Here is a 26,230-nt window from a genome sequence, read left to right on the forward strand (position 1 = left end):
TGCAGCCATCAAGAGATCTGTGATCATTATTATACATAAATAAATAAATAAATAAATAAATAAATAAATAAAAATGACAAAAAAAAATATTTTCTTAAATATTTTCTAAAATAAACTAAATTGTTCTGTAATCTACAGTATATGGGAATAAGATTTTAGCAGTGGATTCACATTTGTATCAGTTTGTTATTTTAAGCCTTTCTGGCCCCAACATATTAATCAAAGCAAGTGAGTGTACTGGTAAAAAATTAATAAACCAGCTGACTTTGTTGTATAAGACGTCATAATTTAAGTTCAGTGGGACTATTGGGATAAACAAGTCAATGGGAATTTCCTGTTCCAGAAAAGTCTACTCTGCTCTGAGTTATCATCATGTGTCATATTGGAGTCTTCAGTAAGAATAAAAGCTATGATTCCTTCAAGTTCATTCAGGTTTTGAACTCCTAACCTAGAGTCATGTCTCACATTTGGAAAAAATCTATTGAAATATATTCCTATATGCTTAAAGTGATATGTGGACACAGTGATTTGACTTTTAGCCATGGAAAACAGTGCTCCGCTACAGAGACCCTGCACCTCTTAAAGAAATCTGTGTGCTCCACTGAGAATAAGAGCACTTGGCTGGGCTCCATAGCTTTTTGTGAGAAAGAACAGCTCTGTTTATGAAGCTCAGAGAAATAGATGCCCACGGCTAATGTTACCAACATAAAAAAATTAAAATTCGATACAAAATAGTAAAAAATTAACTCCGAGATAATGGTCAGCTTGTGTTGTGCACTGAATTAGTGGCAGCCATGAATTACAAAAAATAAGACAGACATGGTCATGAGTTTCATTTCAGATCATTTCAGCATCTCGGAAATCCCTGATCTCGGACATTCATCTGGTGTGTAGGAAAAATCCATTTCGGATTATGAATATAATAATAATTTGTCAATAAAAAAGGACAGTGTTGGATAATGGACAGATTACTGCAAGCAGTCATGAAGATGCATGTAATTTAAACAACTATGTATTACTATAGTGCCATGCAGTAGTGCAGTGTTAATTTATACCACTTTTTCTGTTTCAACCTCATCTTGCATCATCTTGTAATAAATGTAACCAAATGTAAGAGAGAGAGAGAGAGAGAGAGAGAGAGAGAGAGAGAGAGAGAGTGTGTGTGTGTGTGTGTGTGTGTGTGTGTGTGTGTGTGTGTGTGTGTGTAATATTATGACATGCATTAGCTGTGAAGCTTCAGCAGCAAACCAGTTTGTGACAATAAAGTCTGTTCAGAGCAAGGCTACAGCTCTGCAGAAGAAAAGATGCTTGGGGTATCTAAATAGATATCTTACCCCCAAAGGAAGTGGTTAAAGCATGTTAGGATGGTGTTAACTGCATGCTTTTTGGCTCTGCCGTTATAAGGGTTGTTGAAATGCTCCCAAGAATTTCACTCACCAAGGCACATGTGCTGTGGTGATGTGACAATAAAAGTGACTTGACTTGACTTGAAAGAGTACAACATATAACACATTGGTGGCAGGTTGTAGAGCCAAATACTGCAAGCATTCATGAAGATGCATGTAACTTAAACAACTATGAATTACTATAGTGCCATGCAGTAGTGCAGTGTTAATTTATACCACTTTTTCTGTTTTTCTGCAACCAAATCTTGCATCATCTTGTAATAAATGTAACCAAATGTAAGAGAAAAGCATTACACAAGGTTAGTTTCCAAAAGCACCGTGACGGTAACATTAAGTAATCCATAGAGAAAGAGAGTTCATTACAATCCTCACTCTCTACCATTTAGCTTTTTTCTTTGCGCTTTACGGTACATCGTGTGAAGCTCTCACATAGTGTGTTTTAATAGTCTGTTCATACAGAACCCCAGAAGATAGAAACTTGCACAGCATATTATTAGCTTTCATAGCAGGAAGATTAGCTTACTCACCTGCATACACTTTTATGCAGTTCTTCACACATATTCAGTAAGACTGATATAATAAAGAAATAAGAAATATTCTGTATGTTGTTATGACATTGAGGGATTATATGGAAATCACTGACAGTGCTTAGAAGTTTATGGCGTTGAGAACTTTCACAGAGACAATCCAAGTCCTGTATTTGTGTTGTAAAATCTTCATATTCATTTAATTCTTATTTAATTATTTATTAATAAATACAGTCCATACCAATAACATATTGCACACCAAAAAATTTTTTTAATTAATTTTAGATTACTTTCAAACTCAAAAGTTAACCGGTTTGTGGAATTTCGCTGAAGAAACGTCTGTGTAATAAATCATCCATAATCGTTTATAATACAAATAAAATAAGTACAAAAAGATATAGACTTTATTGACTACTCTTTTATTACCAAAAAAGAGCCCAACAAAGTGCTTCTTTACATGGAGTAAAAGAAACAACAAGAAGGTAACATCTTGATATCTAGGCAATCATGTATTGTATATAATGTAAAGTTAGAATAGTTTTTCTGTATTTTACGCTTCCTGACTTCCAGACTAAAAAAAAAAAAAACAGCAGTGGATCTCCCTTCAGAGAACAGTTATGTAACGTTGCAATTGATTTACCCTGTTTGTCCTAAACTCAGAGCTAGTTGTCATACATTGCATGGATAGCAAACATGCAGGTTATGGACACACTAATATAATAAATTAATGAACTGATGATAAATTCATTTATGTTGAAAATGCTATGCAGTAATTGACTAAAGGTCAACTGATGAAAGCGACTATGGTGTGTACTTTTTGTGTTACAGTGTTTATATCTGGGAGATTAATATTTGCATGAAAGGCATTACTATGACATCATTATCAGCAACATTTAAACAAGGCTTTCTCAGAAATATGAGGATCATTAGAAAAATAAATACTGACCAGGTACAATGGATCATCATTAAAATGTGCATGAGTTAATATAGCATACAAGGCCATGTGTTAAATAGACGTTCAATTATATTTCATGATGAATCTTGAATACTTTCGAACTGCTACATAGTTTGAGTAGAACAGATAAAAATAAACTAGTATTATTACTATATGCCACTGTTTGGTGCACCAAATGTTTCTCAACTTTACTTACAGAAAACCTTTTAGATGTAAATTAATGAAAGATATAAGAACTCCACAGTATTAACAGAGGTTATGTACAGTAGCTGAGCTGGAAAAAAAAATACATTTAACTTTAAACGGCATAAAGAATGCAAAAATAAATCTACAGTTTGTACTAGAGTACACAAGATAAGGTACCTAGGTACCGATCAGCACTGATCAGACACTGCACACACACACACATTTATATATATATATATATATATATATATATATATATATATATATATATATATATATATATATATATATATATATATATATATATATAAATAAAAGAATATGTAACATTAATTTTTAACTGTTTATATCTGAGAATATCTTGTTGCTGATGCTGGTGGGAAGGATTAGAAAGATAATGGTTGGTGCAGGTTAAAGTGGGATGTAGTCAAGAAATGCTAAGAACTGAAAGCTAAGCACCACTTGCAAAACTAATATAGCGTTCTCTTGTATTTGGTCGATGAACAAATAAGGGTCCATATTAATGCTCTTTAAATAAAGTGCTTCACATGATGTAGAGAAGAGATATGCAACATACAGCATCGCAGTTGATTAGGTAGGTTGGGAAAGAGCGAATGAAACAAAAAAGAAATAAAAGTCTATTTTACAAATGATCTAAATTGCAACACACATTCATGGTTGGAATTTCCAAACATTTTTTGCAGATGGAATATTTCCATTTTTTTTTTAACAAAAATGTTTTAGTTACTCAAACAACTACATTAAATCTGACTTGAGACCATCTAATAAAATATGTTTCCTATCTAAAAGTGAAACGAGAAAATTGCACTAGTCATACCAATATTCAGCTATTCCATCTTAAACAAATTACTCTCAGAATAATAGGTCTGAATGTGGGCAGAAACTGCAACACCAAAACAAAAGCAGGTAAAGTTACACATTATTAACCGGTATTAACAGCTTATAAGGTAGAAACAACTCAATCGATAAAATATCCATTTCAAAAAGCTCATATTTACTGTATAGTTTGAAGCTGAAACAGATATGCATATTGAATATTCTATTCTAACATTGTACGTATATGTGACTGAAAAGGCAACCATTAAATAATGGCATGGCTGTAGTAGGCATAAAATAAACAGAGACCCCCAAACTGGGTTTAACTTAAATATTTCAGTCTACGTGGACTGGTCCAAAGCTTTGAGCAAATCGTTGCCATGCAGCAGGTGAAGATTTCCTTGCAGCGGAACGTTCACATCACAGTCATACTGCGTCAGCTCCGCCAGGCAGTATGGGCCAAAGGAGGGGACTAGCAATCGATTTGTAATCCCTAAAAGACACAACATGCATAAAAGGTGACGTTAAGCCTCAGGTTGTGAGCTAGTAATCACAAGGTTGAAACTTCAAATACTCAAAGATCTTGGCCTTTACGCTCTCAAATTTTGTTTAAAATGCAAATATATTTATGGTAATTGGCAGACGGCCTTATTCATAGAAACATACATTTAACTCATTTATACAACTGAACACTAAAAGGACCTTGCTCAAGGGCCCAACAGTGGCAACATGGCATTGCTGGGGTCTGAACAACCTTCGGGTGGGTGGGTGGTTGGTAGGTAGGTAGGTAGGTAGGTAGGTAGGTAGGTAGGTAGGTAGGTAGGTAGGTAGGTAGGTAGGTAGGTAGGTAGGTAGGTAGGTAGGTAGATAGATAGATAGATAGATAGATAGATAGATAGATAGATAGATAGATAGATAGATAGATAGATAGATAGATAGATAGACGGATAGACGGATAGACGGATAGACGGATAGACAGATAGATACTTTGGGTGGGTGGGTAGGTAGGTAGGTAGGTAGGTAGGTAGGTAGGTAGATAAGTAGACAGATAGATAAGTAGACAGATAGATAAGTAGACAGACAGACAGATACTTTATTTATTCCAGTGGGAAATTCACAATTGTTCAACATCTTAACCAGTAAGCTACCACTGCCTATAGAAGTGTATAAAATAATATAAAAAAATGGAAGAAATGCACGCATGAAAGTAGCTTACAGCACTGACCTGTGAGTTTACTGAAAGGTGGCATGCTGTTCTGACTGTATGCTGAAGAGCAGAAGCGCTCAATAAAAGGCTGTTTGAGCTCTCCAGAGATCCGGGGATCTGGAGGAGGCCGACAACGGAGAGGTTGAGAATGCTTGCCTACTTGCCTAGCTGAGAAGAGGTCTGAAAAAAACAAAAATCAAGCACATCAAATGTTATGGAATGGGAGACAGACAAAACAAAAATATGCATATTTAGAAACTAGGTACCTCTGGGATCAGGGGATTTCCTGGTAGAAAAGGCACACCCATCTGTGTTTGCAGTCTTCATTCGCTTCCACATGTTGTCTACTGACTCACTGCGACTTATTCCATCCTGTTTAATAGACTTCAAACACAAACAGAAGCATGTTAATTTGGACAATTGTGTGAATATTTATCATTTTTAAATCTGCATGGGAAATTTCCTTAAACCTTACTTGAGGAATATCTGGAAACGAGCAGGAAAAACTAAATTCATCCTGTCTCTTGCGCTTCAAGCTGTTATCCAGTGTAATCTGTTCAAGGCACATGGCTGCTCTGGATGAGTGTGGGATATTTGGAGGAGCCTGGTAAGGAGGAACAAGTGGTATCTCCGGGTAAGGTCTTGGGCAGTTCTTGTGTTCTGAGGTGAGGGGAGCCAAAGGCTGGAAGAAACTCGTAACATTGCTGAATGAATACAGAGGCTGAGCACAATGGCTTGAGCTGGACTCCGATAAGGATTCATCCTGAGCAATGGGGTTGAGCTGGAAGTCCTCACCATCCATGGGGATGTAAGGAGCCAAAGTCTCCAGGTCCAGTTCACTAAAGTCCCACTGCTGAAAATGAAACAGCAGAATGACAAATTTAAATTTAACATTTCACAAAATTGACCGAGTTTGTCTCAGTTCTAGAGATCGATTATAACTAGTCAAGTCATCTCAACTACTAGCAGACATTTTGAAATGATCTGAATGTTCAGGGAGAAAAAAAAGAACAGAATTTATCACAAAAATAGAATTTAAGTAGAAAAAAGCGCTATTTTTTTTATTATCTGTGCAAAGTAACAATAAGAAAACAAGAAAAAGGGTGAAAAATCCAGTTTGACTGATATATAATTATAAGCAGCTACATTTTTTATTTACATTTCAAAGAAACTACAATTTCACACAAATGGTTTCTATTAGCTCACAAAGCTTGTGGATTTCACCTAGATAAATCTGGCATGAGGCTAAACACTATATATCTGAATATATACTGATAATACATGTTCAAATTTATCTAGTATTTAAGATTCCAATTTAAGCAAAGATAACATGATTATAATCATATTTTGAGAATTTTTATTCCATTTCAAACTTTCATTATTATACTATAGCTTCTTAATAGTAAAAAAATAAAATAAAATTAGCAAAAGCATCTGCCACGAGAAAAGTAAATAATATAATATAATATAAAACATGACTGACAGTAAAATTACTTGTGAAATGTATTGGTTTACTAATTGTAAATTTGGGTCATTTTAATTTTATAATAAAAAAAAAACACTAGTCAAGTGTAACTGTATTCAAGATATTTCAACTTGATAAAATGTTTTTTGTGTTTGTTTTTTTGCAGTAATGTAAATACTACTAGCAACAAATGCACATCTTTCTTGTCCTTTCCCCTTCAGTTAATTTATTTTTCTTGCCGAGCACATTAGTATTTTGTTTATTGTGACTGCAGCTTTAGCTAAAAAAAACAGAAGTCTTTTAGTAGTCACTTAGTCTAACTATTCAGGAGTCAGACATTATAAATGCTATGGCTAAACAGTAGATGCTGGCACCTCAAATTGCACCAAAACGTGTGATGAGCTTACTTCATTGTCAGTGTCCCGAGCAAAAAGCCGTTCTGTCAACTCAACCTTCAGCTCAGTCTCTTCACCACCATAGTAACCTCCTGCTGCATTATCAGGCTGCACACCACAAGCAAACAACATGATTAGGTAAACAACTAGTGCTTAAGCGGTAATCAGCATTGTTTGTTAAATTGATAGGAGTGACACAGAGGGAACGAACAGTGGAGCTGCTGCTGTTGCTCGGGGTTGAATTTGTACTGGATGAAGCTTTGGCCGGCTTGCTGTCAGATCTATGGTGTGGAGACTCCATTTCCCACTGCTTATTAACTGAAACATGACTTGGAGATTTGTAGAAAGTAGCAGAAGCTTCAAAATCTGGACTTCCTGCAAATACAAAGTGCATGTGGATGTTGATGTCATTGTTGTAGCCAAAATCCAGCCTAAAAGCTGAATGCTGACTGAAACACTGATTCACATACATCTATACATACAAATATCGTATTATATGAAATGTTATAAAAGGAATAGTCCAGCATTTTATATATTAATGTTCGTAGCATATGTGTGGATACAATGGAAAAGAATGCTGCTGTCTCTGTGTTATGAAAGAAAAGAAATTTTATACATTTTCTTAGACATTCCTTAAAAGTGTACAGCATGTTTCCTGTTTTCTCATCAAAGCACAATGTGCTAAAATTCTTGTTTGTGGTAATCACACATATGCTACAGATGTGGTATAAATGATGTCGACAAAAAAGCTGAAGTATTCTGATACCAATATCATATGCTTTGCATTTGGTCCTCTGTAAGCCATCAAAACAGGATATTAGTGTTGGCCAAAATGTGTTAATGAATGAAAAATGAGATTGTGAGAATGGAAAAGGAAAAATGAGACCACACATGCTCCCAGGGTTTCATTTAAAATAGACACAAGAGAAATTAGTTTGATTTCCATTGCATGCAATAAGTTTTGATAATAGATGAAAGTGCATACCCAATATACAGTAACCCCGAACCAAAAGAAGATGACACACACCACCAGCAAACCAGTAGTATGAAACTCAATGTTTTTTACCAGGGAAACGTTCCCAAAAAACATTTATTTAAAAAAAAAAAAAATTCATGTTTGTAATCACTATACAAGGAATCACCCTGCTGCAAAGCCAAGCTACAATCATGCATCTTTACAAAGGCTGCAAATGCAAAGCTCAGGACTATGGGCACGATAAGCTGTGTGTTGTGGTTCTGAGGTAGGCAGTGATAAATACTGAGCTGAGTTCATGCATGCAGGAGGGGAGTGGGCATGCTGTCAAAGGATAGGGTGGAGTACAGGCAGAAGTTGTTGTGGGGATAGAGGTAGCGGTGGGTGGAATTCTGACCAAAGTCCAGGGCAATGATTGCTTCTCCCGGTGTTGGCACAAGCTGTGGGATCTCTTCAGGTTCTTCCTTGAGTTTGGTAAATGTTTCTGAGGTTGGGCAGAAGAGTTCACTGGTGGCCAGCATGTCTTGGTGTTTGAAAAATGACTCCATTTGGTCCATGGAGAGCACAATGGATTTCTCTTCAATGCCACTGAAACAGATATTGAATATCATGGTAAATGTTTATATGCAGACTATGTTTTGGTGTATATACTATTATATGGTATGATCTCTTACCTTAAGACGTAGTTAATGCACACGATGCATTGTGGCTGAGAGTTACGGCTGTTATAGATGACCGTGCTGTGTGTCTCCAACCATACGTAACCACCATGCTTAGCCAACATCCGATAGTGACCACTCACCACCTGGCCCTTAGCACACACTGCACACAAAAGAAATCAATAACATTTCATGTAAACCTTTTTTTTTTTTTTTTAAAAAAAAAAGATATTCATTATACAGTAGGTGGTCACAGTTTGGTTCATGTACAATACATAGTGGATGATATTATAACCGTGATAATCCGATTACTGCCATTTCCAAATGAACTGAACTAATGAAATTAGTCTCAAATTGTCCACAGAGATAATCTAAATTGGTTAATTGATGTAGAAGTTATTCAATAGAACAGGCTGTGCAATGACCTCTTTTACACATTTAAAGGTGCATTTTTCTAAGAAGATTAATTTTCCCTTTCTTTTTATACAAACTGCCACCCAAAGGGGCTGGACTAAACAGCTACGGAAAAACATTGCAACAAAAAAATTGCAAAAAACAAAACAAAAAACTAAAACATATCGGTTTTACAGAAAATTGCAACATTATGCTGTAATGTTTGGAATATCAATCAACTAAGCTGTAGCATTGACCAGTTCCTACTGTATATAGCTAAATAATTACCTAAAAACGTTTAGACTGTATTTCTTATTTTGCTGTTTTTACTTTTTTTACTTTATGTTATTTAATTCATAATGTTAATTCAGTTTTATTTGTGTAGTTTATTTTTACAAGAAAGAAAGAAAAAAAGCCTTTACAGAAATCAGTGAGAAGCCGTCATGGAAATTCTCGCATACACTCTTTTACTAATGTGTGTACTTTAATGCACTTTAGCCACACTATAAGTGAAAGATGAGTAAGTGTCTCGGAGATGTCTGTACATCACAGGCTGCAGAAAGTATGCCCTTGTTTTGACATCTGAAAGCAAGAGTAGCTCTCAGAGGTTATGTCTTCAAACAGAAATAAGGACGCCACTGGCATTCATATACAGTAGCAGATGTATTTTTACTACAGAGTTTATCAGCCTGATTGTAATCTTCATTGTTGATGCTAGCCTAGCTGACCTGACTGCTCTATTGGGGTAAGATTAGAGAGACCATGGCAGTTGGTCATGTCATTAATCAGTGAGATATTCAGTTGGGGGTGACCTGCCTAACAGACTCCAGACTGAACAGTTGCTAAAGCAGTCACAAGACACTGATCATATAAGTCACAGGGCACTTCAATTAGTAGGTATTAATCAATCCTTCAGCATCCAGGAGGATCTTCCTGCCCATAAGTTAATAATTCACAGGATTTGTGGACATTCCTGACAAAATCAAATTTTGTTGCTAATTTTACCTCAGAGAGGCAACAAATGAATTGTACACTACATAATAGTGGTGCAAAGGACAATACATAATGACTAACCTTAAACAAAATGTAGTACATTTTGTATATAGTACATCTGCTGATCATAGATAAAAAGATCAGAATAAAGCTTTGAGAGGATGTGTAGTGGTCTTGAATTTGATTTGCTAACAATGCGTCAACAGGATTTCTGACAGAATTTGAAAATCATAATTATAATTGTTCATAATCGTCACTTCAAATACTTGCCGATTATCTAACTTGACCTAATGTGATAATAATAATGTGATGACAATAGCTAAAGACTCAATTTGACAGGTTTGCTGACAGAAAATGTAAAATTATCACTAAGTGTCATGCTACACAGGATCTTTGATAAAATTTCTAAATATTATTAAAAAAAACAAAGAAACAAACAAAAAAATTCATAACTAAAATTAACTTTAGTCATAAACACTCATAACTGCTTTTGATAATGCTAGCTAACTATCATGATTTCAGACAAATTGTTAAAGTAAATGCAGTAGTAGTATTCAAGCACATTATTGAAGATTTTATGCATAAACCTGAAGATGAAGTCTTTGGATGAACTAGTGTTGACAATTGTGATTATTAATACATGTAATAATAAGAGAAAGCTCTTTCATATCTGAATAAAAATAGCAGATGGTCAGTATGGATAGGTCAACAGTCACTTGATAATACACGAGGTTAGCAAAAGCCATCCAAGAATTTGCAATTTATAAAATAGTAATGTCATACAGAAAATGCCATGGGTGGTGATACAGATATAGTGTAGACAGATCCAAGCTGAATTCACGTGTGGGTCAGGTTGCACATACCAAAGTCCACAGTGGACAAAACATAAAAAGGACACAAGATGATCCTTCTGACTAACACACTATCCAAAAACCACTTCATCTATTACTGGCTAAAAAGAACAGAACCAAGGTCTGTAAACCGCACGATTTTTTCAATCCCGTACTACTTTAAAGGGTAAAGCCATAAAATCCATTATGTAAACATGTAATGCTATTGGGCCAGAGTGGAAAAATTGCACTATGGCATCTGCTAAGCAAATAAACAGTGCAATGCAATAACCATCGAACTTATAAATAACTCAATTCCTAGGCGCAAGCTGGACATCTGCTTCCTTCAGTCAGCGGGTGCATGGGAAGTGCCTCATGTCCAGGGACGCCTGATTTCAAGACAGCAGGCAAACCCATTCTTAGAGATAAAAAAACATGGATCGCTGCCTAATAAAGGGTCATTTTGGTTAAGGTCATAGTACATCCTTGGAACGGGATCTGCTTATAATATGAGTTGATTGCTCATGAAGTGAGATTCAGGACATGATGTACATGTTGAAGTGTGAGGATGGATTGTTTTTGTATGTTATATACCAACAGTGCAGTAGAAAAAGTACAGTATGTACAAACATACAGTAGCTAATAAGTGAAGTATGTACTCACAGTTCTGGTGGCCCTTAGTCATGTTGTCCACATCCAGTGCATGGTAGAAGTCATAGACAGAGCGCCCCACTAAGTCCACTGATGTGTACCCCATTAAATTTCTCACACTGGAAAACGAGGTTAAATAACAATGATTCAGAAGCACAACTCTGAACTTATAAGCAATAAAAATAAAATCCAAATGATTTTTTTTCTAATTATATCCTATCATGTATTCAGATGTATTATTGTGTAAGTATTACAATTTTCATAGATATTTCAAAAATTCCAGAAAAGTGTGTGGGGAAGAGTCTGGGTGGAAGCAACTATTTACAAATCCTGCAACATGCTGGGAAAGCCAGGACAAGCAATCAGTTCTAAATGAGACCAGAGGAGCCAAAGTAAGTGCCTTTCCCACTTTAGTGCCAACTGTTGACAATTGAAGCTTTTTGTTTTCTGAGAAAATAAATCCTTCTCTCACTCATTTTCTCTGTAGTATTTTTCCCTGTCTGTTATTTTTGAGATTTTTTCCCTGCTTGTTGAAATAACACGGTGTGAGTTACACACTTGTACGTTAGTAAAGGGCACGTTGTTGCTTTTGAGAAGTTGCCTTTGCTTTGTTTGACTGATTTCAGTACTGCACAAAGCAGTTTAAGTTTTTAAAGCCATAAGAACCCACCTTGGTACATTAGCATGATTAAAGGCAGCTATGAAACTAGATCTTAATCGACACAATATTCTTGTGTATTTTCTCCTCTTACCCTTGTAATTGCTTTGACCTCTTAGTAACGGTCATATAAAATCTTTATATATCCGACGGCTGGTATACTTTTTCATATAAACTTCAAGATTTACATCTGCCCCTTTTTTCCTAAAACCAGTGGCAAAATGTCACAGCAAACCTTGTACTGTATATACACTGCTAACTTATATAACTCCATAAATAATAATAGACATCAATCCTTTTTGTACAGCAATCTCTGTATCATAAATATACATTTGTTCCCCCCTCATTTTCCCCCTTAAGTGTTTCTGAAAGTGTTACATGCCTCTCATCACAGTAGGTGAACTTCAAATCCATGCTGTGTCGGCTCATGAAGGTCTTGCCATCGATTGGTGTATCCACAGTGGACGGATGAGGAATGGGCTCACACAGCACTACCAGGCAAGTTAGCGGGGGCTCAGCAAACCCACACAAAACATGAGGTGGCCGGCTGGGGTATACCTTTAAATGCCCTGTGCAGTGTAGCACCTGCGGAAAGACACACACTACATCTAAACATAACAGTAAAAAAAACATAGGTAATAATGGAAGAGTAATAATCGTACATAATTTCAGAATTCTTTGGACACAGCTTGCATGGTTGTGTCGAAAGGATCGTGTTTGTGTGTGCATGTATTGCAGTCCACATGCACCTACGGTACCTTCCAGCCAGCTGATTTAAGGTTGACTGTGCGTCCTCTGTTGGTGACTGTGCACTTCATCCTCATAAAGAAATCTCTCTCTGTTTTTAGCTCTTTATATCTTCTGTCATATGCTGGCCCTAACAGACACATTCAAGACATATATCAGAATCCCATTCACCCAATCTATGAACATTGGACACTTTAGCACACCATAAGGCTTTTGCACACCACACACAGACCCTTTTGCACACCATGTATTGCATACTACACATATCATTTTGGAACTCTTTTCGCACTGGTCACTTTACATATTTTGCCCATTATCATGTATATAACAAATCTAAATTATATACAACATACTTATCTGCATTCCCACCCATTCATTGCACATTGTACAGCTCTGTTTTTATTCTTACTTTTTGTATTCATCCTCATTTTTTTAAGATACATAGATCTATGTTTATTGTTTATTTTTCTCTTTCCTTATTTATCCTTTTATTGCACATTCTCTTTTCACTACATGTCATGCTGTGTGTGTTTATGTATGTGAAATACAAATTGAAATTGAAATTTGAATTTGAATATATTATGCCCCAGTTTTTGGTCATAAACACACCACAATTAACACAATTTGATCCACAAATATAGCAGATGCATGGCTTTGAAAATCTTGCTAATCATGTTTTAACAGAATTTTATTAAAAAGAAATGTGTGACAAATTAAAGGAAAAACCATTGGCTCTTTTGCTGATTTGTTTGTGTCCATTTTGACTCATCTTTATTATCTGATGAAACATTTTTTTTGTGATAAAAGTATATAAACTATTAAAACTATAAATATGATAAAACTATTCCAGAATAATCCTGCCCTTATCCGCAGAGCAAAATCTTTTCTTATAGATTTTGAATAAAAATGTGTATTGTGAATAAAAAATAAATAGTAAATCGGATAATATATTAATAAGAATATTTAAAAAAAAGCTTTCAACACAAAGGTTTATATATTCACATTGAATAGTGATCAAACCTATTCTGTGAGATGCCCCAAGTGCATCTAAAAGTTGCTAAAAGGTGTTATCTTAAACCAGTAAAACTCAGTGTAAGGTTATCAACAGAAGGAAAAAGCATCTCACACTGAAAGCCAAAATGTGGTAGCCTGGTGGATAAGGTATTGGACTAGTGAGTTTGAATCCAATACTTAATTGAGCTTGAGCAAGGCCCTTAACACTCGAATTGCTCAGTTGTATTAATAAATGAGAGAAGATTTGTAAGTCGCTCTGGATAATTACATCTGCCAAATGCTGTAAATGTAAAAAGGGTTAAATGTTAAGCTCCGCATCTCAAAACACAAATAAAACAAGAAGTCAACAATTACACACCTGCTTTGACAGTGAGGTTTTCTCTGATTTCCTCATGATCGCAGGGGTGTGTGAAATCAAAAATGCTTTGTCCTGTTAATTCCACCTGTTTAGATGTACCAAAAAGATTCAAAGAAAAAGAGAGAGACAACATACAACACTTTAGCATCCTGCCTAGCTCTGTCACAATCATACACATACTGGACAGACAGAGGTCAAAAAGTTTCACCTGAGTGAGACCCATGAACTTAGTGATGTTCTCGGAGAGGAAGATCATGTCACCTTCTGATGTCACCACAGCAACAAAACCTTGCAGAGCCTTCAAATACAGAGTGTCCATCGGTGTATCCTCCTTCACCTGTCTGCTAAAGCATGCTGTGAATAACACACATTAATAAAAACATTTAAAAGTGAAATTCTAAATCCTATTAATTCACTACATTGCAAAAAAAAAACCTTTATTTATTTCCCTGACTAATTCAGCATGAGAACCAAAACACATCTCAGATCTAACATCAGCACTAGGAGGAGTTTCAACACACACAATGCTGCTGAACAATCTCAAGAACTTGAGGCAATAATTAAAACTAGGCCTCATGCTGGGAGGTGGAAATCTGCTTCCCCTTGATAAGACCTTCCTTCCCTCAAAGGCTGGGAGTAGGCGCGAGGGTCTGACTGTGGTCTTTCTGACCCAGACGGGACATCATTCTTTCTGCTACGTTCAGAATTTTTTTTCTCCTCAAGCAAGTGGTCAGGCTCCTTGTTCTTTCTTCCACTTTTACCCCTACAGTATTTAAAAACATCTGCACACTATAAAATACTGCACCTAGTAGGTCCAACTAGGTTACTTCTGTGCCAGGCTTTGACATTCCTGGCATTCTTTTGATGCTTTCCGTCAATCACTACCACAGCCTGAGAAGCAGTTCTTGTTTAAACATGTCTAACCGTGCTCATTTTCTCTCGAATTAGCCTGTTTTCACCACTTAAACTTATAGTAGGTTCCTTGTGTTCTCATAACTACATTAGTTTTCTATAGGTTTCAGTGTATTTACCATGCAATCTTTACTGAATCTTTACTACTTTATTTAAAGTACTTTAATTTGAGGGTGCCATTTGTATAACTTGTATAAGAGTTGTTTTGCCAAAATTGCAAATATCAAATAAAACCCATTTTATATAGAAATATTAAATATTAGAATATAAATAATAATACAAAATAATAATTTCAATTTGCACTCATTAGTTTCTGATTTGATTTGGATTCAAAAATGACTTTTAAAATCAAAACCAAATGAAAATTTCAGTTGAAATAAAAGCACGTTTTCTACTGAAGGCCATTTATTTCCCCCACTTTTGAGGCACTTTGCATTTGTATCCTATTTAAAATAAAGCAGAGTCGGTTTTCTTTGTGTTGGACTTGGAGGTCGGTCAGCAAAATAAACAATTTCTCATTTATCTCTGTTACTCCTCAGTTCTTGCTATAAAAAATAAATAAATAAATAAAAATAACAAATAAATAAAATTAAATGAAATTAATGAAATTTAATTATGCTATAAAAAATTAGCATAAACTCCCAAAAGCATTTTTTGTGGTACATTTCTTTTTTAAAATGTACGGCTGACTGATTATCTGATTATTGTGCCAAACGAATATTAATAGTGCAAGTAACATCAGTTCATTAGACGTTTGATGGTGCAAACTTGAGTTTGATAAATATGCAAGTAATAACCACATAAAACACATTTACTTAAAATAGCTTGATGGTACAGTAACACTATCAACCCAGACTTTGGCTAGTAGTGGTGTTTTAACATTAATGGTGCCAGTGAATAATAATTCATTTTGGACTATTCTACTGTGCTTTAATGAGATGAAGCAGAAATATCTTCTTACGGTTTTCTGATAGAATGCCACGGACCACTGACAGTGAGGCAAGCAGATATGCTTGAGCTGCCAAGTGCACGCTTGATCATCATACATCTACTGTAGATGACTTAGATCAAATCAGGACTGGATTTTTCTAGATTGTGTCGATCAGTAATGTTAATACCTGAACACAACTTTACTGCTTCTTAGCACTGCAGGACAAAGTGTAAATGAAAGGGTAGTGTTTTCATGGTAATACCAACAATGGCTGGCTTGGAATAAAGGAATAATAAGCTAGAGGTTAAAGGTACAATTGTGTGTTTTTAATAGGTCTTTATAGGTGTAACTTTTATATCTCGGCAAAATTGTGCTTGGTCGTATAATAATGCAGTGGATTATGTTAGTTTTCTTTGTTTCAAGAGTTTTTTTTTTGCTTCCAGAAATGATCTCCCTCCATGTGAAGTCAAGCACTGGTTAATGGTTTCATTAAAATCTGAATTGCAAGCAGTAAAGGACACTAAAAATAAACTGCTCCTTTTATACTGCTGTTCATCTAATCAAATCTAAATAAATGAATTCAAATAAAATTCATTTTCAAGTCAACATCACAAGAACACAAGACCAAGCAAATGTTGTAGGCCATCAGATGCACTAGAAAGATAAGAGAAACTACAGTACTGGGGGGAAGAAAAAAAACGCTTTGATATATTGTTTACTGGATGAATAACGTCACCTAAAAAATAACAAAAACATAGTTCTCATTTGTTAACATCAAGGTGTGATATCTGACCAGGCTTTTTAAGAAGAAAAAGAAGAACAAAACCACAAAGAAGACGAAGAAGAAGAACAAGAAAGACTATCATTCACAGAATACTCCATCATCTAATCTCACCACAATTTGTCTTACTGTACATTCCTCTGCATTTTCACCACCTGCTTACTCTCTGACCATATTTCTGTTTGAATTATGCTCCCTGCCATTGCAAACACTTTCCACACACAAACACACACACACACACACACACACACACACACACACACACAAACACACACACCCATGTGAGTTAGTAATCAGTGATGAACTTTAGAAACCACCCACGGTCTTTGTCTATGTTCCTGAGATCATAATCTTATTGTGTCACAGAGTACAGAACGTCTCTGCTGCTGCTCTGTAATGGCTAGAGCACACACACACACACACACACACACACACACACACACACACACACACACACACACACACACACACACACACACACACACACACAAACACAAAAAAAACACACGAGCATGCTCAGATGAACACGCACACGAGCACACACAGGCTCGCACACAATTGCACATACAGACAAACACATACAAGCACACAAACACACAGCCATGAACCCACACACCCACAAACACACACACAAACACAGAGCCACCAACACACACACCAGAGCCACAATCACACACACCCTCACACACCCACAAACACACACCCACTCACAAACAAGCAAACACAAACACACATTCACACACACATTCACACACACACACATTCACACACACATTCACACACACATTCACACACACATTCACACACACATTCACACACACACATTCATTCACACACACAAACTCAAAGACATAATGATGATCTGCATCATGCTTCTAAAAGCACAGATGTATTATTCAGGTCAAAAAAATAAAATGTTCCTGTCTAGCAAATTAAATTTACTTCTTGACTGACTCATCTAAGCTGGACCACACTGACCTGCAGTTCAATAAAGCAAAAACATGCAGCAACTGCAAACATTAGCCTTAAGGGCCTGAGAGAACAGACGGTTGGACAGCAAGCAGATGGATTCAGATGGTTGGCAACTGTGTATTAAAATAGAATTCAATTAAAGTGGATGTTTTTCACTGTAAAATCATGCCCATTGTTTTGTTTGTTTTCGTTTTTTAATACATGATGCTGAAATACAAAGGGAACAACAGCAGCAAAAAAACTAGACCATTTCTGTCTGCACTGTGTCACATATTAATATTACTGCTCATCGTCTTGAGTTAAATGACACGAAGAAACACTGTGGTAGTAAAACACACTGAAAACCAAATTTTTTTTTTATAATAAAGGTATTTATTTTCGTAAATCTTTTGATTTGTTGTAACTATTGAATATTTGTCGTTAAATAATATTTGTAATTTGTTACATTAAAGTATAAATAAAAAGCTTCAACCATTGACTTGAATTAAAAAGTGGTATGTGCAGTGTCTTGTGATAGATAGATAGATAGATAGATAGATAGATAGATAGATAGATAGATAGATAGATAGATAGATAGACAGACAGACAGACAGACAGACAGACAGACAGACAGACAGACAGACAGATTTGAAGAGGAGGTTTTAAAATAATTAAGTGTATTACATGGTTACATATAGCTATATTACATCACAGCATTGTTAACAAATAAGACTTTTTCCTTGGCTATAATATTGGCTATTTTGTATAGATTCATTACTTTTAATTCCAATAAAATACATGTCTCATAGTGTAATTATTATTATTATTATTATTATTATTATTATTATTACTACTACTACTAAATCCCAAATGCATATAGACCTATTTATTTATTTATTTATTTATTATTTTTTTTTATTTTCGGTCTGACTAACACCACACGGTTCCGGTTTAGAGTTCTCCTTACAAATCTGATTATTTTTGCTACCCTGAAAATCAGGAGAGACTTCATAAAGCATCATAATATTCTGTAAAATGAAATTAATTAGCAAACCAATATTGTTTACCCCTCATTGCCTCCTGAGCAGTGCAATACTGCATACTGCAATATCTGTTTGCTTCATCTTGAAACTAATACAATTGATTAACAAAGGCTAAAAATTGAAGGCACCCATGATGAAAACAAACGAAACGATTTTCAGTGGAAATAATTATAATGAGACACACCGCAGAACCTGCAATGGAAAAAAACTAAGGGTGTGTGCGGAGGAAAACCCTCATCTGCTCTGCCCAATGCTTTGGATAAACCCATTAACCAAATAAATATATGTAAATGTGTGGGAGCAGTTCAGCAATTAATATGACTGAGGCTGTGTGTGTGTGTGTGTGTGTGTGTGTGTGTGTGTGTGTGTAACCCAAACCTGATGTGAGCAGTTTGCGTGTGCGCAGGAAGCTAATGGTTAGCCTCATGATGGATGCTTTGTCCAGGTGTGAGCGGATGCTGTGAGGCAGAGGCAGCTGATGTGCCAGCTCATAGAACACCTCCGTCTCCTTACTCCTCCTGCACCGCGCTGCATCTCGCGATTTCTCTTTTCTCCGTTCTGAAGGATGCCTGTGAACACAGGCCAAAGTTCAAAAGTCAACACAATTCAATCAACTGCTGGAGGATGTCAGTGTGTGTGCCAAACAGCTTGACTATATTTAAAACAGGATGAATATTCCAGTGGCCTTGATTGTACTGTAGCACAGAGCCAGAATGTCTGGTGATCTTTTACAGTTTATACCTGAGCAGGCCGCTACTACTTCCTGTTTATCTGCTGTAAATGAGTGTGCGGACATGCCCTCCGAGGGAAACAATGAAGTCATTATCACAAGGCACAGACCCAGACAACAGTATGAAATTAGACAGTAACGCGTGGGTGAGGCAGGATTACTACAGCATGGCCAAATATGGCTTATCATCATAAAGGTCCTTAATGACCTTGAACTCACAGACCTCAACTTTATTTTAATTCTTCAATAGTTTATTAAATACCATGACCGTTGCCGTACTAGCAGTGACATTTGACAAAACACATAGATTGTCTTAAAAAAAAAAAGAAACTTTTTACCTCCGTCTAACATTTGCACATACTGTATATACATAAGGAAAACTGTATCATAGATATTAGCTGAAAAGAAATTATATATATATATAAATGCACAATGATCAGCAGACTTCTGTATAGAAGGCATTATCTTTCCGGACGTGAAGGCATTGTGGTCTGAGGCTTTGAATTTTTGGTTATGAAAGTATGAAAATTTGTGGCAGAGAGAAGTTGAACTCCACGTGCCCCAGTGTGGCACACCACAGTAACCCATGCCACCAATACACACAGCTCAAATCATATTCTTTTGCTTCTTCATTCATTGTAGAAGAGAAAGTACTCAGTACACTGGGATTTTACTACCTTTATTAGCATTATTATACACACAGACAGAAACGGAAACCCAAAAATCAGAGCTATGAACTGCAGTAACTGCTGTCTGGTGTATATATTTGCCACTGGTGTAAGAAGCCGATTAGAATAGTTCTTGGGAAATGATAATTTTTTCATCAATTCTATTATATGCTAAACATAAACTGCAGATTAAAATGTCGAGCGGAATTGTGGGCTCATGCTTGGCTCTGCAGTGTTAGGAAAGTTATTTAAAGGTTAATGTAGATTAGATTAATACTCTGTGAATCATGAGGAGACTTTTAGGGTGAAATTTCAATATGAATAAAACAAATCTATCAAGACATTTAGGAAAAACACAAATATTTTTTTAAAAGGTACAAGGAGTTAAGCAAGCTTAAAAAGATCATGAATTTATTTGTTTGTTTGTTTGTTTGTGTTTATCTATACTACTATACCATCAACTACAGTACTAATACAGTACAAGCAGGCAAAACCATAGGAAAAGAGTTCTTGCAAATATACAGAAATGTACATGGTTTTTAAAGTGTCAAACAAAACCTACTGCTCACTAATCAATCAGTCTGACAGACAGTGTACCTGACGCATTCTCAATCGTCACAGTGGCTGAAATGCAGTGAAAACACAGGGCCATCACTGCAAACTGGAGTCCAAAGGAAAAAAGATAGAGTAAAAACCTGGTGATGATAAATTACTGCAAGAGGTGCAAATGGCAAAGATGACAGATGATGAAATGGATGTTCTCCCTGTCAGCTATTATTTCATCTGTTATAGAAACATTTCGAGCCTGAGGCAAAGCAACATGTGCAAATGAGGTTCTAGCTTTGTCTAAACTTTGTATGCAGTAGTTAGAGTTCGGTTTTCAAAGTCTGATCTATGGTTTGATTTTTATAAATTAACCCATTCTCAGACTACACACAAATCTATCTAAAGTATGATGGCTGCAGTTTTTGAATGGTTTGCTTTAATTATGCCAATGGTGGCTCAAATGGATAAGGCTCTGGGTTGTTGATTGTAAGATTGTGGGTTCAAGCCTCAGCGCTGCAAAGCTGCCACTGCTGGGCCCTTGAGTAAGACCATTAACCTCTAGTCTAGTCTAAAGGGTTTCATGACTGACTCTGTGCTCTGACCCCAATTTCCTAAACTGGGATATGTTAAGAAAAGTGAATTTCATTGTGCTGTAATGTATGTGTGACAAATAAAGGTTTCTTCTTGTCCACAACAAATAACCTATAACTGTGCCTTTACTTCAGGCCGATATATTACACATTTCTGTAGCTTCTAGTGTAGTTATTATATTTGAATATGTTTGAAGGGCACAGCTTTCCATTTAAGAGGCAAAGCGTGGCAACAATGTAAAGTTTTAACAAGAAGCTAACATGTAGTCAGTTTCATGCTTCTGTTCAGAGACAGATATGGCATGAAATCACTATTTAATAGCTTCACATTAAAACCTGACAGTGAGTGATGGTTCGGCTCTGACGTGCCATCTAGTGGATGTCGCTGTTAATCTTACAGATGTACAGAAGACACACAGGTGAGTATGTGAACAATGCTGTTCTCCTTGCTGCTGCATCCGCACGCAAACACACAGTCACGCAAGTATAAACCAGGCCATTATTTAGAACAGAAGTGTACAGAGGCCCGCTATAACATAGGAGCCTCCAAAACATGAGACACAACAGAATTATGATAACATATTGGAGTAATGTAACAATTTGAATAGCTATCCTATAATAAACATAGAAGCTGTTATAATAAACTAAAAGCAATTACGTAGTTATTAAAAATTGCAAAACTCCAAAAAGTTAATAGTAAAATGTATCTGAGTAGCTACTGTATGTTGTTTTGGCTGAGAGTTTGTTCTCGTTCTTTCGCTTGCTGTTTTTCTCTCTCTCTGCAGTAGCTTGGCTTCATTCCTCCTGGCTCTGTTCATCAGAATGAAGTGGCCTAGTGTACCAAGTCGTTTTCCCACACACTCCAGCTGCTGACCTCCACTTCAAGTCTGCACTGTACAGGGCTTCAGCTTTAGCAGGGCAAAGGGGCCTCTGCTTACACGCACTAAAAGAATTCACAAGCTTCTGTAGGATTCGATAACGAAAAACAGGAGGTCAAGGTGTGCTGCTGCACATTCTGCTGTCAGCAATTTTAACACGTGTGTGTTATTCGCACATGCCCTAGGCTGACAGAATAATCACTCTTATTCCTTTCACTGAATTATTACAACAAAATGAGCTATAAATGTTCTGCAGTTTGACAGTAACTTACTAGCCATTACCTTTGGCTTTTAGTTATAGATTAAAAATGTCAATCAAGCACTAGATGGGGAAAAGTGCTTCATGTTAAAGCAGATTTGGATGAGATGTAAAAGACATTCGGGAGGGACAGGAAGAGATAGAAAGGGAAGGTTAGCGACTTTTTTTTTGTTCCGTGCAACAGTTTAATCCCATTTTTCATGCTCTGACTCAGCAGTAACTGTGCACCCCTTTGAAATGAAGAGCTATACTAAAATAATTGTGTATTTGTAACCTAGAATCATTTGATTAATTATAGACTTAAATCCATACATTTAAGCAAATATATGCTGTAATATTCTATAAAACATCAACACAAAAGAAAAGGAAACTGACTTCTCAAATCCATATCACAACGCTGGTTATAATCAGGGTTAAATAAGGTAAACCTTCAATCTATCCTCAAATAGCAAGTGGCCTTTTTAACTCTTGACTGGCAAGAAAAACAGGTAGTCACATGACCGCTTAGCTGACCCTCGCCCCTCTTTCAATCGCTCTCTCTACATAACAAGATTACACTGAATTCAGAAAAAAAGAGAACTCTGGCAACACAGTGTATCCATTCACACTGAAAGAGTATTTAAATTATTATACAAAAGCCCCACAATCTACAAGAAGCCATTTATAACAGACGTGTTCAAAGGGTGCTATTGTATAAAATAACGCAAGCTTGAAAAATTATGATGACTAACTAAATAAAAGAAAAGAAAATCCCTGATAATGTCTTTATAGTTGATTAAATGATTATTGACACAAGTGCAAGCATTAGCTCTTTTCAAACCACAAACTCCCGCAAAAGAAATGAAGTTAAAATAAAATTAAGCGTGAGGCACTTAAGACGACCTGATAAAGAGAAGACAGGACAAGACAAGACTGGAGCTATACTGAATAGTCCTAACCATGCATTTTGTCCTTTAAATGGCTATTTAAAAAGGGGATAATCTTAATCTTCCCGTGTACATTATGTTCCTTCTAACAAACAAATAATAGCCTGAATAGGGCAGCGACTAAGAACAAATTAGTCCTTCTTTAAATGTCCCTTGAACATCCATTAGCCACACCACTACAGCACTGATTAATACTGATTAAATACCCAAACAGAAGATATGAGGATACAAAATGAAAATCATGGGGGAAAAAAACCTCAACTAAAAAAATATCAGTAGCAGTGAATTGGGACGATGTACTTAACAGGGATATATATTTGACTGTGTAGTGCAGTGCAGGTGGGATTAAAACAGAGCAATTTCTTTTGCGCGGACAGACAGACTGAGAGAAAGATAGGGAGACAGTGAAAGAGTGATATTACCCGAGGTGTCTTTATTATTCATTTTACGTTTATCATGAGAATTTACCCTGTGATACAATTTAAATGAAACTTTAAGCCACCTGATGTGAAGTTGCTGTAAAGTGTAATTTACTAGAACACAACATATGAAGGCATCATTCAACATCTGTATATTTCCAGATAATTTTTTTTCTTTTACAACAGAGAAATGCAGTAGAGGTTCTCTGACAAAGTAACTGTACTGGAAATGAATTATTGAATAATGAATGCTACATTTCTTCAGGATATTCTCAAAAGGTCCAACGCAAGCTTAACATCTTCTTATCTGTTTCATCTTTAATGACCCTTGTTGGATTGTAACTGCCAAAAATGTTAGTCATAAATAGTAGGAATGTTTTCTCTTTCTGTTTGTTTCTAAAATAGGAAATGGTTATGAATAAAAAGGAAACAGCAAGGAAACCACCTCAGAAGTCTAAAGCGGTTTTTGAGCTAGATGATCATCAGGACTTTGAACTAAATCACTGACTATAACATGCTTATTTCTTTTGGCACCTCATCTTATTAAGCACTTTTTCTTTTATCAGACCTTATAATACCCGTGCAGAAAATTAGTCTAAACTAAAAGCATTAAAAGGTTCTCTGGTTGAACCCTTTGGTGAATATTTTATATCCTGGAACGCTTTAAATCTGTTTCCCTCTCAGAAGGGAATCCAAGTTAGAACCCAAGTAGACACTAATCACCTTTAACTATTCAAACAACCCAATAAAAAACCATTGAAGAAATTTTTTCTAAGATGCTTTCTGCCTGTCAATAGATAAGATGCGATTTTATTGATTTATTTTTCCTGTATTTAAGTTAAAAAAAAAGTGTTGGACACACAGGTGGATGAATAAAGGTGGATGATAAAACCGTGCGCTTCTCCACCAGGAAAAAAACTGCGCAGTTAACAAACCCACCAAACACCATTCTGCAAACATATTAATCCTACTATAGACTAAATTAATAAATTAATTAATAAATAACCTCTTCCCACGACTTACCTCTTCTTGTCTTTTTCAGAAGCCATGATTAATTCCCGACCCTAAAATAGTGCAGTTCATAAAACTCTTGGGTAGAAAAGTTTGATGCGTAAAAGTATGGTCAGTATCCAACTCCAGCGCTGTCGTTTATTTATTTATTTTGATGAAATGTCCATGCTCTGGATTCTAAATAATTTCCGATGAGGTGTCGGAGTAGTAAAGTGCAGTCTCAGAACACTGCCGAGGATTGCACTGCTTCTCCGGTGTAAAGCAGGCGGGGAGGTGCGAGCGCTTTAAGGTCGGAAAACTCTCTCAGCCACGCGTCTTGGTGAGGGCAAGTTTAAAGCCTGCTATGGAAGGCCATATGGACCAAAAAAAAATAAATACACGGACAGCGTACTCACTAATTTTGATATCCCTTGTTTTGCGGTTCTTTCACATGTGTAGTGTCCTTTACTTTCCTAGGCTACTTTTTTGTACAGTACAGTTGAGAACACACACTAAAGAAAAAAGCTGATTGAATTTACTTAATTCAAATGTGTACTTTGGTTCCAGCTTCTAGAGGGCAGTGGTTAACATGTTTGCTTCACAGCCCTGGGGGATGAGGGTTTGAGTTCGAGTCCCTGTGTGTGCAGAGTTTGCATGTTTCAATTCAATTCAATTTATTTGTATAGCACTTTTAACAATTCCCATTGTCTCAAAGCAGCTTTACAGAAGCATGAAAACAGAAGAGAGAGAAAAAGAAATAGAAGAAGAAGAAGAAGAAGAAGAAGAAGAAGAAGAAGAAGAAGAAATAAGGATAAAAATAAATAAATTAATATATACAATTAAATACTATATATCTATCCCTAAATCCCTAACCCTAATGAACAAGCTGGATGTGATGGCGACACAGAAAATCTCCCTGAGATGATATGAGGAAGAAACCTTGATAGGAACCATCCTCATTTGGGTGACACTCTACAGTAAATAGTGTAAATGTAAATAATGTCCTTTCTACAACAGTTTATAATAGTGCAACCAAGTGCTCCTGAAGAACTTATGGGTCCTTATGGGCAAACTCAACACAGACTTGATTGGCACCCTGTCCAAGGGGTTCCCTGTCTTGTGTCCTCTTGGATAGGCTCCAGTGAAAGTGCCAGTAGTCTATAGCTCATGAGTCATCCATTTTATCATGTGGCTTAATTTGATCATTTGCAATTTATCATAGCTTTTCATATAGTCATATTCAGATGGGATTTTATTTATTTTCTTGCAAATGTATTTCTACCAGCCTCTTTTACTGAGCTGAATAACACATGGTGACATCTTCACATTATTAAATCATTTTGCTACAGAAT

The 26,230-nt window shown here is 36.0% G+C and overlaps 1 protein-coding gene across 1 annotated transcript; it reads right to left on the minus strand.

Annotated features, from left to right (window-relative positions):
• Window positions 1–2,331: 2,331 nt before the first annotated feature.
• On the minus strand, window positions 2,332–25,213 carry epas1a (endothelial PAS domain protein 1a). The gene is made up of 15 exons (XM_027163111.2): window positions 24,912–25,213; window positions 19,251–19,441; window positions 14,463–14,608; window positions 14,255–14,339; window positions 12,894–13,012; window positions 12,518–12,720; window positions 11,490–11,596; window positions 8,626–8,773; window positions 8,349–8,539; window positions 7,190–7,353; window positions 6,991–7,086; window positions 5,594–5,971; window positions 5,385–5,502; window positions 5,137–5,298; window positions 2,332–4,404 (listed from the first exon to the last, which is right to left on the minus strand). Exons 1-15 carry the CDS (start codon window positions 24,935–24,937, stop codon window positions 4,253–4,255), a joined length of 2,286 nt encoding a protein of 761 aa, XP_027018912.2. The 5' UTR covers window positions 24,938–25,213; the 3' UTR covers window positions 2,332–4,252.
• Between the last annotated feature and the right edge of the window lie 1,017 nt (window positions 25,214–26,230).

This window comes from Tachysurus fulvidraco, chromosome 8 (genome assembly GCF_022655615.1).
Source record: "Tachysurus fulvidraco isolate hzauxx_2018 chromosome 8, HZAU_PFXX_2.0, whole genome shotgun sequence".
NCBI classification, from domain to species: Eukaryota; Metazoa; Chordata; class Actinopteri; order Siluriformes; family Bagridae; genus Tachysurus; species Tachysurus fulvidraco.